The sequence below is a fragment of the Molossus molossus genome, unplaced genomic scaffold (genome assembly GCF_014108415.1).
Source record: "Molossus molossus isolate mMolMol1 unplaced genomic scaffold, mMolMol1.p scaffold_m16_p_11, whole genome shotgun sequence".
Classification (NCBI taxonomy): domain Eukaryota; kingdom Metazoa; phylum Chordata; class Mammalia; order Chiroptera; family Molossidae; genus Molossus; species Molossus molossus.
The window spans coordinates 90,671,442-90,687,366 of record NW_023425346.1 but is presented as its reverse complement, the minus strand read 5'-3'; the positions used below and the strand labels follow the sequence as shown (position 1 = coordinate 90,687,366).

At 45.1% G+C, this 15,925-nt stretch overlaps 1 protein-coding gene across 5 annotated transcripts; it reads right to left on the bottom strand.

Annotated features, from left to right (window-relative positions):
• Positions 1-597: 597 nt before the first annotated feature.
• On the bottom strand, positions 598-11,668 carry LOC118625201 (C-X-C chemokine receptor type 2-like). 5 transcript variants are annotated; one of them, XM_036253838.1, is made up of 4 exons: positions 11,586-11,668; positions 10,405-10,505; positions 10,144-10,218; positions 598-2,613 (listed from the first exon to the last, which is right to left on the bottom strand). In XM_036253838.1, the coding sequence occupies exon 4, from the start codon at positions 2,602-2,604 to the stop codon at positions 1,531-1,533; it is 1,074 nt and encodes a 357-aa protein (XP_036109731.1). In that variant the 5' UTR covers positions 2,605-2,613; positions 10,144-10,218; positions 10,405-10,505; positions 11,586-11,668; the 3' UTR covers positions 598-1,530. The 5 variants fall into 5 exon arrangements, with proteins under 5 accessions (XP_036109731.1, XP_036109732.1, XP_036109733.1 ...); XM_036253839.1 differs by having other exon boundaries at positions 10,405-10,502; positions 11,586-11,604; XM_036253840.1 differs by lacking the exon at positions 10,405-10,505 and having other exon boundaries at positions 11,586-11,622.
• Between the last annotated feature and the right edge of the window lie 4,257 nt (positions 11,669-15,925).

Genomic DNA, 15,925 nt, shown 5'->3' with positions numbered 1-15,925 from the left:
CTTGTTATTTTGTTTGTTTGCGTTGATGATGGGCATCCTGATGGGTGTGAAATGATACCTCATTGTGGTTTTGACAAACGTTCCATAATTATTAATATATACATGTCCACGGCTATTTCTCTGTGTTCTTTGGAGAAATGTCTGTTCTCCAAATCCTTTGTCCCTTTTTGAAAAAGGCTTCTTTCTTTCTTTCTTTCTTTCTTTCTTTCTTTCTTTCTTTCTTTCTTTCTTTCTTTCTTTCTTTCTTTCTTTCTTTCGTCTTTCCCTTCCTTCCTTCCTTCCTTCCTTCCTTCCTTCCTTCCTTCCTTCCTTCCTTCCTTCCTTCCCCCCCCTTCCTCCTTCTTCTTCTTGCTGTTGAGTTATAGGGATTCTTCATACACTCTGGATATGCACCCCATATAAGAGATTCAATTTGCAAATATATTCTCCCATTCTGTGGTTTGCCTTTTTTACTCTGTTGAGAGTGTCGTTTGATGCACAAAAGTTTTTAACTTTGATGAAGACCAACTTATATATTTTCTCTATTGTTGCTTGTGTTTTTGGTGTTATATCCAAGAAATCATTGTCAAATCCAATGTCATAAAGCTTTTACCTCTTTGTTTTCTTATGAGAGTTTTATAGTTTCAGTTCTTATGTTTAGGTCTTCAATCTATTTTGAGGTAATTTTTGTGTATGGTATAAGGTAAAGGACCAGTTTTATTCTTATGCTTGCTTAGGTTTATCTCTAGGCTCTTTATTTTCAGGTTCTTTTTCTTCTTTGACTCCATCAGCCTAAGTGTGTCAGGCTTTTTGCCTCATTGTCACAATATTGCTGCCTTAGGGCCACAAATCATATCCTATAACCATATTCAAAGGCAAGACCCAAGGATGTGTATGAGTGGATGTGTCTCTTTTTTTAAATCAGGAATATTTCCCAGGAGTCTTCCAGCCCCAGCAGACTCCTGAAAGCAATGGTGTGCTGAAGCCAGTTTGTACCTGCTCGTGAAAAGAGATCATTAGATTTCCTAGACTTTTGTGAACTGGTTGCTAAATACCACCACCCTTGAAATTACTACGGTAGAAGATTTATAACATGGAACTCGGTGAATGCTACAAATCAGGATTTTCCCTCCAGGAGACTGGTTTACCAGCACACTCTTGCCTAAAAGTCATCCTAGCAGAACTGGATGATATGGCCATTCCTAGCTCAAGGGCGTCATAGAAGTGAGTCTCTGTCATTTCCAGCCTACCTCAAGGGAAGCAGACTTTGCTAGCAAGCAAGGAACATCTCAGAGGACAGAGGGCTATGGGCTGAGTGGTAGGATGGACAGAGTCCTAGCAGCTGACATAGTAATTATAGTAAGGGGTGGGGCGCCAGGGCCAGCTTTCTGAACCATACAATGGGCCCTGATAAGCTCGTGGCTTCAGCAACTTCCTGCGACCACAATGAGGACCCGTCTTGACACAGAGGCTGTGAATAGCCAGTGGACATGTGGTTTGGGTGCTGATGGGAGGGGAGGAGCCCTGTGGGGCTGAAAAGGGGCGGGGGTCTTAGAGGGTAGTAGAAGTGTGCCCTGAAGAAGAGCCAACAAAGGAAGGCCTGCCGTCCTTGGCCAAGAACTCCTTGCTGATCAGGCCATGGATGGCCATGATCTTGAGAAGACCATGGCGAAACTTCTGGCCAATGAAGGCATAGATGAGGGGATTGAGGCAGCTGTGGAAGAAGCCCAGAATCTCAGTGGCATCCAGGGCCCGGTCAATGTCTTTTCGGCGGTCACAGGTCTCCTTGATCGCCCCGATCCTCATGAGGCTGTCTGATATCAGCACTAGATTGTAGGGCAGCCAGCAGAACAGGAAGACGAGCACGACAGCAAAGATGACCCGCATGGCCCGGTGCTTCTGCCCCATGTGGGCCTGAAATAGCGTGCGCAGTGTGAGCCCATAGCAGAACAGCATGACCAGCAGTGGCAGAAGGAAGCCAACAGTCTGGGGCAGGAATCGCATCACCATGCGCCATTTTGTTGTATTGGCACCCAGGTCCTCATAGCAGACTGGGCTGGAATCATGCGGGTAGACAGTGCTGCGAATGAAAAAGACGGGCAGGGACAGGATCAGGGATAGGGCCCAGATGCCTATGCATATGAACTTGACCCAGTGCCGCTTCTGAGTCAATGTACGTGTGGCATGAACAATGGCCAGGTAGCGGTCCACACTGATGCAGGCCAGTAGTAGAATTCCACTGTAGAAGTTGACTTCCTTCAAGAGTGAGACCACCTTACACAAGGCTGTGCCAAAGATCCAGCCCTTTGCCTTGGAGGCAGCCCAGATAGGCAAGGTCAGGGCGAAGAGCAGGTCGGCCATGGCCAGGTTCAGCAGGTAGACGTCAGTGACAGAGCGGCTGACCCGGCTATATAAGACAACCAGCATCACCAGGGAGTTTCCCAGCAAGCTCAGTAGGAAGACCAGGACATAGATGACGACCACAGCATACTTGTTGGTATCCAGAGATTCTGGCCGGCATGGAGCAGAATTTTCAAAATTGTAAGGGTTGTAACTGTAATTGTCGTAATAATCGTACCAGGTGCTATTTTCCCAGTAAGTGACTTCTATATGAAAGCTACCCATATTTGTGGCCTAGAGAAGAAAGATGAGTGTTACTGCACAATAAAGTCTCCCCAGATTCCAACCCTTCTGCCCATGAACCTTGGATAGGATTCTTTGCATTGGCTCGTGTATTACATGGAAGTAATTTTCACTTCAGGAAATAGTAGGTGCTCTGACTCTAATGTTATGAGGCACATTTAGTGATAAGTGGTGTTTCATAATAAGAGTATAGTTCCCTTCACAGAGAGAAGTTCTTCGCACTTTTCATGACCTCACCATCACCCAAATCACTGTGGAAACTTCCCTTCGGATAATCGCTACCTGTTATCTTGGATGCCTCAGGTGAGCAGCCCTGACTATTGCGTCTGAGTTTAACGTCAGAAGCATGAGGTGCCTTTCTCAATGTGGGGGATTAAGCAGGCCATCCAATTGGGTTGGGACCCTAGAAAAAGATCAAGTTTTAACTATAAAGCTGAGAGATTAATCCCTTTGTCCAACTTTCTGTAAGTTATTTTAAAAGCAGTGTTCTAGAAAAACCGAGTGAGAGCAGCATGGAGTTTCAGAATGCTCCAGCTAGAAGAAAGTTAACTCAGATAGCATGTCCCACCATTGTTCTTGTGGAAGGCAGAGGCCTTCTCTGGGAGTATTTGTGTAGCTTGAACAAACATATTAAAAGTCATAAGGAAGTGGCCGACTGATTGATTCTCCAACTGGGTGGGAACGTAACAGATTGTCTTGGGAGCTCTGGACAGTCCTATTCTGCCATACGGGGGACCAGAGAAAACCTGGATGCTCCTACAATAAGGAGAAGGGGCAGCAGGAAGCAGAGAAGGCAGGTGGAGACACACTGCCCTTGTTTTGGTAGCTTCCAGTCCCAGTGGGGACCCTTCTTGTCCTGCCAGTGCATGCCTTCATCCACTCCTGACTTCCCAGCACCTCAGGCATATCTGTCTATTGACTCAGCCCTTGTTACAGGATCAAGCTTCTGGGGGAAGCTTCAGCCTCTCTACAATACTATCCCAGTTTTCAAAGAGGAAGTGGACTAAAGTAAACCAGCTACTGAATTAGCTTCCTTTTTTTAAAAAGTTCATTTATTTATTTATTTACTTTTGTTACAGATGTTTCTCTTTTTCCCCCATTGGCACCCTCTTCCCACTGACGCCCCCTCCCAGCGTTATTATCTATGTCCTTGTTTATACATACATGCGTAGAAGTTCTGTGGTTTATCTCTTCCCTCCCCCTACATCCACCTCTTCTGAGGTTTGTCAGTCTGCACCCCGCTTCCATGTCTCTAGGTCTATTTTGTTCATTATATTGAATTAGCTTCCTTTTGAACCACAAAATATGTCACCATCGTGCCATTTCTTTATCATGAGGTATGAGCAGCATCTTGTGACCATATGCAAGTCTGTAACCTACCTTCAAACGAGCCTAGTGTTACAGAGAAAAACATAAAATAAAAGTCTTAGGAATTACTTCACACTCACTAGGAGGTTCATAATGAAAAAAAAAAAAGATGACAATAACGACGGCAAGGAAGATGTGGAGAAATTGGATGCCTCAAACATTGTAAAATGGTGCAGCTGCTGTGGACAACAGTGTGGCAGTCGTCCAAAAGTTAAACATAGAGTTAGCATATGACTCAGCAGTTCCACTCCTAGATACATACCCAAGAGAAATGAAAACGTACGTCCATACAAAAACATGGACATGAATGTGCATAGCGGCATAATGGCCAAAAAATAGAAACAATTTAACTGTCCGTTAGCTGATAAATGGATAAACAAATGGTGGTATACACATACAGTAAAATATTATTCAACCAGGAAAATTTGGCTAAACCTTGAAAACATTATTCTAAATGAAAAAAAAAAAGGCAGACGCAAAAGGCTTTAGAGAGCATGATTCCATTTATGTGAAACACCCAGAGTAGGCAAATCAGTAGAGACAGAAAGTACGTTAGTGGTTACCAGGGCCAGGCGGGCCAGGCAGAATGTTAATAAGCACAGAATTTCTTTTCAGAGTCATGAAATGTTCTGGAATTAGATAGTAATGATAAATTACCGCGTTATACTAAAAATTACCGAGTTGTACACTGTAAATGGGTGACTTTTATGGTGTGTGAATTATATCTCAATGGAAAAAAAGGATAACCAAAGGTGTATAGCCTTGCAAAGCAAATACAAACATTAAAACAACATCATCAACAACAGAACTCCCAGGAAACGTTTCACTTTAGCAGAAGAAAGTCTGTTATTGTCAATCACTTTTAGCGAAGAAGAAAGCTGCGTGGTGTTAAGAGACATTGGAAAAATAATGTTCCTTTCCCCTAGAGTGATGGAATTCTCAGTCTTCACTTTCCTGAGAAGGTAGTGCTTTCTCCCCTGGGTGATGGGGGCCAGATCAATTGCCTTCTCAAGCACATGGAGACCACAGATAGAGCAGATTCCATCAGTGTGAATGTAGAAAGATACAATGATAAGGAGAAGGCCCTATCTTGCCAGGAGGATGGGGTGACAACGGGAGATGAAGATAGTAAAGCTGACTTGGCCGGTGTTGTCAGCAAGACCCATGAGAAATCACTGGCTCTGTAGTCCCATGGTCAAGAGCAAGTTTGCTCAGAGGGTCAGGGTTATGTCCAATTAACTTGTGAGGTCACCTCTGTGAGCAGATGATCAGAGATGCACTTAAGGGAACAAATGACCTAGGAGTAGACCCACCTTTGAGAGAGGATGCCGATCATTGATAGGTGCAGAGAGCTTGTGCCTGTAGAGAAAAGAACCCCACGTCTATGTGCATCAGCTGTGAAGAGGCAGGGCCGGGGCAGCTGCAGAAATTTTTCTATGAGAAGAGGCAGCATCAGGCAAGCGTGTTTCACAGATAAGCCCTCATTCTACCCTGTGCTCAGCTGTACTGGGGCCAGGCACAGGTGTATGGGTGAGGGCCACTCTCATGCAAGTCAGGACAGAAGTAGAGAACTCAGAAAAGAGAACCAGGCTGCCAGACCAGGGCAATGACCTCTAGCCATTGGCCAGACGTAGGGTGTATGTGTGTGTTTGTGGGGAGGGGGTGGAGAGAATGTCTTGTTGTTTGCTTTTTACTCAGTCTCTAGAGGTGATGTTTTGGCAGTTAAAGGAGAAATGAAGGAAAGGAAGATAGGAAGATGACACTCTGAGATTTGCTTTGTGCCTCACAGATACACGATCTCCCTTGATTGTTACAAATAGATATAATTAAAGCCACAAACACAGCCTGTGGTCACAGAGCCTAGAAGTGCTGCAGCTAAAATTCCAACGGGGCGTGAATAGCTCCACTGGCTATTTTCAGTCAGCAGACCTGCTTCTTAAAAGATCACACATCTGGCTCCATGGATTGAGCCTCGTCTCATGGACGGGGAGGTCTTAATTTAATTCCTGGTCAGGGCACATGCCCAGGTTGTGGGCTTGACCCCCAGGGGGGCCCCAGGTGATGCCCAATGGGAGGCGTGCAGAATACATCCGACCCATGTTTCTCACATCAATGTTTCTCTCTCTCTCTAAAAAATCTATGAAGTCCTGGCTGGTTTGGCTCAGTGGTTAGAGTGTTGGCCCATGGACCAATGGTCTCAGGTTCGATTCCGGTCAAGGACAGCTACCTCGGTTGCTGTTTGTTCCTGGCCCTGGTCGCGGTCCTGCAGGAGGCAACCAGTCAATGTGTCTCTCTCACATCATTGTTTCTCTCTCTTTCTCCCTTTCTCTCTCTCCCACTCTATCTGAAGATAAAATGGAAAAAAAAATATCCTCAGGTGAGGATTTAAAAAAAACAAAAACATATTTAAAAAAAATCACACTTCTGCGCTTTAGGATCAGAAGAGACCTAACACAACTTTCTTCATTCATCCTGAATTCAGCTTTATCCCCTACCAGCCGCCTCCACCATGCCCTCTAAGTTCTACCTCAATGAGATTGAAGTCCTGTACCTGAGGGTTGGTGCCATGTGTGCCCTCCACCCCAAGATCAGCCTCTTGGGTCTGTCTCCAAAAAAGGTTGGTGATGACATTGCCAAGGCAACAAGTGGTTGGAAGGGTCTGAGGATAACAGTGAAACTGACCACTCAAAACCAATAGGCCCAGCTTGAGGTGGTACCTTTGCCTCTGCCCTGACCATCAAAGCCCCCTAGGAACTGCCAAGAGACAGAAGAAAACAGAAAAACATTAGGCACTGTGGAAATATCACTTTTGATGAGATTGTCAACATCGCCTGACAGATATAGCACCCATCTTTAGCTAGAGAACTCTCTGGAACCATTAAAGAGATCCTGGGGACTGTCCAGTCTGTGGGCTACAATGTCGATGGACGTAACTCTTATACACAATAAACGACAAAACACACACATACACACAAAAACAGTGGTGTGGTGGACTGCCCAGCTAGTTCAGAACTACAAAGGATCATTTGATAACAACAACAACAACAAAATCATAGCTCACATCTGAAATATATTTGTAAGTTAAATTTGGGAGATGTCATTAGTCAACCCGTGTATGGTTCACTCCCATTGTGTGTGGTTCACTCCCATTGTGTGCATTGTTTTCTTTGCGATTCCTTGAGCCCAGAATTAAAGAAACAGCCCTTTCAGGAATGACAGACCAAACTCCCTTGAACTGGCTGGTCTCTACTGCCTGCTGGGGACTGAGCCCGAACTGGGCATGTCCTCTGACTGGGAATTGAGCCAGCAACCTCTTGGTGCACAGAACAACACACAACCAACTGAGACACACTGGCCAGGGCTAAGGCAATCTTTTAAACAACAGAAAAAGTCAGTCATTTTAATACAATTCCAATATTTTTTCTCTATATAAATATCACCCCATCTATTTGCACTTAATGTACGTGAAGAGGGACTCCACAGTATCGGGTCCTTCCTCACCTCCAGCTTAGCCCAGAGCATGAGGAGCTGGCTGAGTTGGGAAGGGAAGGGTGTGGGCATGGAGTTGTCCTAGGCGGTTGCTGGAGAGAGGTGTCAGGAGAGGAGCAGAATCTCTCCCTTGGAAGATAGGGTGGCCTAAAGAGAAACAATGAGGACACCTAGGGGTGTGGGTGAGGCCCACCAAGGATAGGGGAAGATGCCTGGAATAAATGGAGGCTGGTGTCAAGGGAGACAGAGAAGAGAAACATTCTGAATGGTGGGAAGGGTGAGTGTCCCAAGACTTACCAGGATTCTGGGCTTTTCACCTGTGGGACACCTCCAGAGAGCAGAAGTTCCTGACTGCAAGGGCGGCGGTGGTGAGAATGCAGTGAGGAAGTGAGTGATGTGTTAGATTGCTCAATTGTGGGGTGGAGTCTCTGAGCGTGCGGGATGCTCTTGATAACTTGAATAATTAATTCTCAGGTCAGCTCTGATCACTAGACATTTTCTGGTCTGGTAGGCTTCATACTGGGAAAGGACCTCTGGCATTTCCTAGACAATCTTTCCATTTCACAGACAAGGAAACCGAGGCCCACACGAAGGAAGTGATTTGCCCAGGACTGCACAGATTTCTCTCATTTTTGCCCTGATATCAGCAGCCTCTGTCCTGTCTGACTCTCTCCACACTGTAGCTGCCTCGGGCTTCCCTGGGCTTACTATGCAGCGGCACTACCTCTCTTGAACATCTTTCACGTCTGAAAGGTGAACAGCTCCTTACGACAATGGGAAGGAAACTTAAGCATCTGGAGAGTTTGGTAGTTTTCTTCCTTACACCTAATGCCTCTTGTTTCCACCCCACCCACCCTGGGAATCCTTAAAGCCTCACAGATTCCTTCTCTATGCCACATCCCTTTGAGAACCCCCACCCCTGAATGGGGGCCCCATTTCACCTCTCCCTTGTCTTTCACCTCACTCCCCAAACTTTAGCTTTGACCACAAGCCCTTCTTAGGGCATTGCTCTTCTTTCTTGGTTTGTACACTTGGGATTGGGTCTGCCATAGTTATCAGCTTTGGAGCAAAGACCATCTAATTAGGAAGGAAAGTGTTTTTGGTAAAAGTTAAAAATCCCTCCCAAGTCCAAACACATTTTTGAAAACAGTGCTGAGTGACATTAAAAATACATTTTGTCACATTTGCTATTTATCACAATGAAAAGGATAAATAAAGGCAGAGCAGTGAACATAAATTTACTCCCTCCTAAGCTCCCACCTAACAACCTCAATCCCTCCACCACTCCTTACCCCAGCCTCTTGCCCAGTGAATGCTCAGAGCCTGTGGCCAACTCACCTAAGTTGCCCACCCCGAGGAAAGAACTTCTGAGTCCAGCTGTTTAGCAAACATTCATTGTCACCTCTCTCTTTCCCATGTTGGAGAAGAATGCAATGAGTCCTGGCCAGGTGATGCTACCACCAGACAGAGAGAGGCTCATTACACACGAGACAAGAGGATGGGAGTGGTGGTTAAGAACTCTGCTACCCGAGCAACTCCAGGCAAGTGACCTTTCCTTTCTGAGTCTCTGTTTACTTATCTGTAAAATGAGGCTGAGGATAAAATGAGAGATTAACTGAAAAGCACACAAGACACATATAAAGCACGATGTTTACATTTATTGTCATGATCATTACTACTGAAATAGTTAATCAACTAATAGCGTGCCGTCTCTCCCACTACACCCCCAAGTAAGGGCAAGCAGCGAGCCTGCTGTCCAGGCTGACCTCAATGTATGTCTTCCCTGGATAACCGCACTCACACTAGCTTTACTGTGCAGTGCCTATGAGGGTCTAGCTTCCGGAAAAGGTGCTTTTCAGAATCTGTATCATTTAATCCTCACAACAAAATTACTTTCTGAATGAGGAAACTAAGACTCTAGGAGTTAAGCAACTTATCTAGAATGACGCAGATGAACTGGGTGTTAAGCAGTTTTGAAGACTTTTTTACCTGAGCTCAAATCTTGTATTCTGTCCACTATAACAAGAGGCTGGATTTCAGCCTGAGGTTTCTGAACTCCACTATGTACCTCACTGTCTCAAACAACTGAAGACTAAAGGTGTAGAAAAGAGAGCCCAGATTTGACATTTCCCAAGGAGCCAACTTCTTGACTCCCATTAGGTTGATTTCGTTTCTAATGAGCCCACCACACGCATGGTGATGGTGGGGTGAGTAAAGAAACAGCTTCCAATCCTGGTTCTCCTGTGAATTATCAGTGTGGGCTTGGAAAAGTCATTAATCTCTGAGCCTTGATGTGGTTCATTGGAAAATGAGGAGATAATACTAGGTCTGTATTGTCCAATATGATGGCTACTAGCCACATGTGGCCATTTCAATTTAAATTAATTAAAATAAAAATTTAGTTTCTCAGTCACATTAGCCACAGTTCAAGTGCTCAGTAGTCATAGGTGACTAGTGACTATCATGCTGGATAGTGCAGATATAGAACACTTGTTATTGCAGAAAGTTCTTTTGTGTTGTGCTGTCTAGGTGAAGACAGTTATCTTTAGCTCTGAGAGCCTGCAAGTCATCACCTCAGTTCTCAGGGGCCTCAGAATGCAGTTCCCAAGTCCCTCCCATTAGAAATATGTCCTCAGTAGTTCTGAGACTGAACAGCTCACCCACCTGCTGCTGTTGCTGTTGTTACTGAAGTGGCCTCTGACACTTCTGCTATGACTCAGGGCTTGGTAGCAGTCAGGGCTGTTGGGCAGGAAAAAAGTGAACCAGATTTTATGGGGACACTTCTGAGCCAGGGTTGCCAAGGGGGAAATCCAAGAGGCCCACCCGGGGAGGTGTTTCCACAGAGGAGCAATAAGGTCTGTCCTAGGACTCTGGCTCTCCGCCAGGGCTCCACCAGGACATTCTGCACGAGCTCTGGGGACTTACATGCTTTCCTGTCTAATGGCTTCTGGAGGAGATTGCCAGTCTGAAGGTGGAGGTCTGCCTTAGTCCGTCTTTGTCTGAGCGTTTTGAACCTGCAGCTGCTTCTTTAAAAGGAAGATGCAGGCAACCCCGGCCCCCAGCTGACAAATTTACCTGAACTCGCTGTCACTTTCTTCCTTCCCTCTAGGGTTGGTGTGAGAAGTGTCCTCTCTTCTCTTTCTGGTGAATTCCTGCACCTGGCCTTGGGACCCACTGACTCTCACATCCTTGAGGATCCTCCCTCCTGGCACATTGCCCTTCAACCACCTTCTTTCCCTTCAGCCCCTGAACTTGCTTATGTCTTCCTCTCCCTTCCTCTGCTCTATGTTCCCTGTAGCTATGGCTCCCCTGTGCCCTCCTTTTAATAAGCAAACTTCTTGACAAAGCAGCTGTCTCCATTTCACCACCCCTTGCTCACTGCTCAACCCACTGCAACTAGCTAGCTTCCTGCCCATGCTCTGCTGAAACAGCTTTTGCCAGGGTTGCCAACGACCTCTGGGTTACTGAATCAAATAACTCGTTTCTTAAATAAAACTGTTTGGATATTATAAAAATAAAGCAAGCATATTGTCAAGAACATAGGTGATACAAAAACCCATAGAGTAAAACTTGAAAGATTCCCTTCCATCCCTCCTGTTCACTCATATTTGTCTTTCTCCAGACTTTTCCTCACGCGTAGACAAACAGGTTTTCTTTCTTTCTTTCCTTAGTACAAATATAACGTGTTTGAGACTTCTGGTCAACACGGCGGCGTAGGTAAACGCGGCATCGCCTCCTTCCACAACCACATCAAAATGACAACTAAACTACAGAGCAACCATCATTCAGAACCACCTAAAACTGAACTGAATGGAAGTCCTACAACTACAAAATTAAAGAAGCCACATCGAGACTGATAGGAGGGCAGAGGCGCCACTCATGTGTGGCGGATAGAAATCAGGAGGGATACCTCGGCTGGGAAGGTCCATCCCTGAGGAGTGAGGGGTCCCCGTCCCACACCAGGTCCCCCAGCTCAGGGTTCTAGTACCAGGAAGAGAATTCCCTATAACTTCTGTCTGTAAAAACCAGCAAGATCTGAGACTGAGGGAGGCTGTGCTGCTGGAGTCCCAGGCAATTCCTTTTGAAGGGCCCGCACATGGACTTACTTGGACTTGCTCCCTCTAGGCTCTAGGATGAGGGAGGCAGCTTGCAAGGCGGCAGAGACATATGGTGAAGAACTGAATTGTTTGGCATCGGGTTGAGAGCTGGAGAGGCAGCTTTCTCCATGACAGACATGCTGGTGGAGGCCGTTGTGCCTTGGGTGAGACCTTCCCCTACAAAACAGGCAAATGGGTGCATTATCTGGGACTCCAGCAACCTAGCTCACACTGTTTTCCCTGCCCTGGTGATTCCCTGAGGCCCTGCCCCACCCAACTTTCAGGCCCACCCAAGCTGCTTACCTTAAGATTAGCCTGTCTTGGCTCCTGCTTCAGATTTTCCTAAAGTCTCTCAAACAAATGGCATCTGGCCTCAGCGAGCCCCATACCTCTAGCTAACTGGCTCAGGCCTGGTACCAGAAGCAGCCAACCTTGGTTCACAGCTTGGCTTTGCCTGGGCACCTACAAGACCAGCACAAGAAGCAACCATTGGCAAATTGCTTTGTAGCTTATGCCTAGTGGTTCTGGGTAGAACATAGGTAGTGGCTGACCTTGCCCCAGAGCCAGCATACCCAGTGGCCAGCTTCAGACCACATTGAAGCACCACTACCCAACTACCTCCATAAGCGACACACTCAAGGAGTGGACTCAGTGGGTAACAGAGCCCTGCTGAAGTAAGACTTGCTCTGTGTGGTGGGCCCTGCACTATTGATCCTCCAAGGTAGTCAGAGGTCAATGGTCAGTGAGCATAGCCAATCCTTGCAGCTGATCAGTCTGAGTAAATCCCTCCCATTGATGTCCCAACAGCAATTAATACTCAGTTACAATAGAATGGTGGACACTCACACAAGAGGTGCACTTTGAGGGCCCAGCTGGGGGGATCAGGGAGGCTGTGCCACTGAACCTTACAGGACACCTACTACAACAGGCCACACTAGGAAGCTTAGGAGACATAGCAACTCTGCCTAAACATAGAAACAAACACAGGGAGGCAGCCAAAATAAGGAGACAAAGAAACATGTCCCAAATGAAAGAATAGAACAAAACTCCAGAAAAAGAACTAAACGAAACAGAGATAAGCAACCTAACAGATGCAGAGGTCAAAACACTCGTTCTAAGGATGCTCAAGGAACTTAGAATTTCAATGAACTTAGTGAGGACCTCAAGAGCATAAAAAGGGACCAGTCAGAAATAAAGGTTGACTAGCTGAAATAAAGAACAATTTATAGGGAATCAAAACTAGAGTAGGTGAAACCAAGAAGCAAACAATATAAGAAAGCAAAAAACACCCAATCAGAACAAAGAATCCAAAAAAATGAGGATAGTGTAAGGAGCCTGTGGGACAACTTCAAGTGTACCAACATTCACATTATGGGGCTGCCAGAAGGAGAAGAGAGAGAGCAAGAAATTAAAACCTATTTGAAAATATAATGACAGAAAATTTCCCTAACTTGGTGAAGGAAACAGACATACGAGTCTAGGTAGCACAGAGTCCCAAACAAGATGAACTCAAAGAGGTCCACACCAAGACACATCATCATCAAAATGTCAAAGGTTAAAGACAAAGAGAGAATCTTAAAAGCAGCACGAGAAAAGCAGTTAATTACCTACAAGGGAACTCCCATAAGGCTGTTAGCTGATTTTTCAAAAGAAATTTTGCAGGTCAGGAGGGAGTGGCAAGAAATATTTAATTTTTTTTTTTTTTAATCCTCATCCGAGGACATTTTTCCATTTTTTGTACAGACAGAGTGGGAGGGAGAGAGAGGAAGAGAGAGAGAGGGAAACATCGATGTGAAAGGGACACATCGAGTGGCTGCCACCCGCACGACCAACCAGGGCTGGGGACAAACTGCAACCGAGGTACATGCCCTTAGCGGGAACCGAACCCGGGTCTCTCCGGACCGCAGGCGGATGCTCTAACCGCTGAGCCAAACCGGCCAGGGCTGTGGCAAGAAATATTTAAAGTGATGAAAAGCAAGGACCTGCAACCAAGATTACTCTATCCTGCAAAGATATCATTTAGACTCGATGGCCATATAAAGAGTTTCCCGCGCAAGAAAAAGCTAAAGGAGTTAATCACCACCAAACCAGTATTGTATGAAATGTTGATGGGTCTTCTTGAAGAAGAAGATAAAAATATATGAACAATAAAATGGCAATAGCCCTAGCCAGTTTGGCTCAGCGGTCGAGCGTGGGCCTGTGGACCAGAGAGTCTCTGGTTCAGTTCCCGCTAGGGGCACGTACCACACACACACAAAAAGGTAATAAATACATATCTATCAACACTTGAATCTACAAACAAATGAGCAACCAGAACAGAAACAGACTCATAGATACAGAGAACTTTTTGCTGGTTTCCAGATGGGAGGGGAGTTGGGTGAAAAAGATGAAGAGATTAGGAAATACAAATTGATTTGTTAGACTGATGAACCTCAAAGGGAAGGGTGGAATGGGAAGAGAGAAGCCAAAGAACTTCTATGCATATATGCATAACCAATAGACACAGACAATAGTGTGGGGAAAGGACGGGGGAGGAGGAATTGGAGAGGAGAGGGTTAAGAAGGGAAAAAAGAGGGACATCTGTAATACATTCAACAATAAAGATAAGTGGGGAAAAAAAAAAGAAGTACAAAGTACAAATTGGTTGTTAGATTGACGGACCTCAGAAGGAACAGATGGGGGGTTGGGTAGGGGGAGGTGGGAAAAAATAAACCAAAGAACTTCTATGCATGGATGCATAACCAATGGACACAGACAATAGTGTGGGGAAGGCAGGAGGGGAATGGGAACGGGGAGGAGGGTGTCAATGGGGGAAAAAGGGGCACATCTGTAATACATTCAACAATAAAGATAAGTTTCAAAATAAAAGATAAAAATAAACATTAAACAAAAAAAGGAAAAATAATATAATGTATTTAACTACTTATATTTTCTGCACCTTAGCAATGTATCATGGACCTATTCCACATCAGTACATAGAGATCCATCTCACTCTTTTTAATGATGACAAATTGGTCCATGGTATGTATGTATCATAATTTATATAATAATTATCTTATAGATGGACATTTAGCTTCTTGCTATGAGCATCTATGGATATAGGTCTATGGGAATGTGCCTGAATGTTTCTGTAGCTTAAGTATAATTTTGCTGGGTCATATCTGGACACGTTTAAATTTTTTTTACTATTTTTTTTTCAATTCTCAACTGAGGATATGTTCTCTTTTATTGATTTTAGAGAGAGAGCAAGGGAGAGTAAGAAGGGGAGAGAGAAAGAGAAAGTGAGAGAGAGAGAGAAACATCCATGTGAGAGAGGAACAATGATTGGTTGCCTCCCATACGTGCCTAGGGATAAACCCACAATGTAGGTATGTGCCCTGACTGGGAATCGAACTTGTAATCTTTTGGTGTATGGGACAATGTTCTAACCAAGCGAGCCACCTGATCAGGAATGGGCATGTTTAAATTTTGATAAACGATACTATATGGCCCTTTAAAAATTCTGTGCCAGTTTACTTTCTCACCATCAGTTTATAAAAGGACCTGTTACCCTCTCTTCTTATACTATGTCATATTTGTCAATTATGATAAACTATTTTCTTCTAGCCTGCTGTACACTTTTAAAATTTATTTATGGTGAAATGGTTACTGTTCAAGTGTCATCTTATTTGATCTCTGCATCATTTAATCCCACTGACCCCATTCTCTTCTTTCTCCTTACCCTCTCTTGGTTCCATTTGTTGCTTCATTCTCAATTCATTCCTGAAATCGCATGCTCCTGGGATTTTGGCTTGGTCCTCTTCTCTAACTGTTTGCTCTAGGCCAACCCACCTCCTTCCTTGGCTTTGGGGACCACCTAATTTGTCAGTGTCTCTCTTACCTACAGTTCCCAACTTCTCTAAATTCTCTCCTAAGCTCAAACTCTTGCATGCACTTATTTCGTGAAATCTCCCGAGGTGTCACAGATCCTGCAGACTCAGGTGCTCCTCCTTCAGAGTACCCCCTCATCCCTCATAGCACAGCTGCCCAAGCAGGAACCTCACGCCCATCACCCCCTCCCCCTTTCTCTCTACAGAAGCTCTCTCCTTAACATCTCTCTTGGTTCACCTCTCCTCACCACCTTCCCTGACAGTGTTAGGCAACACTTCATTCCCCCTCACTAGGCTACTCCAATAGTCAGGTGACAGCTGTGGAATTCAGAGCTGGGCCATCTGAGTTGGATCCCAGTGATGTCACTTGCTGGCTGTAGACATTGGGCAAGTTATTTAATCTCTGCAGGTCTCAGTTTCACCAACTGTAATATGGGGATAATGAGGGCACCTACTGCCATGTGTAAAGCACTTAGAATG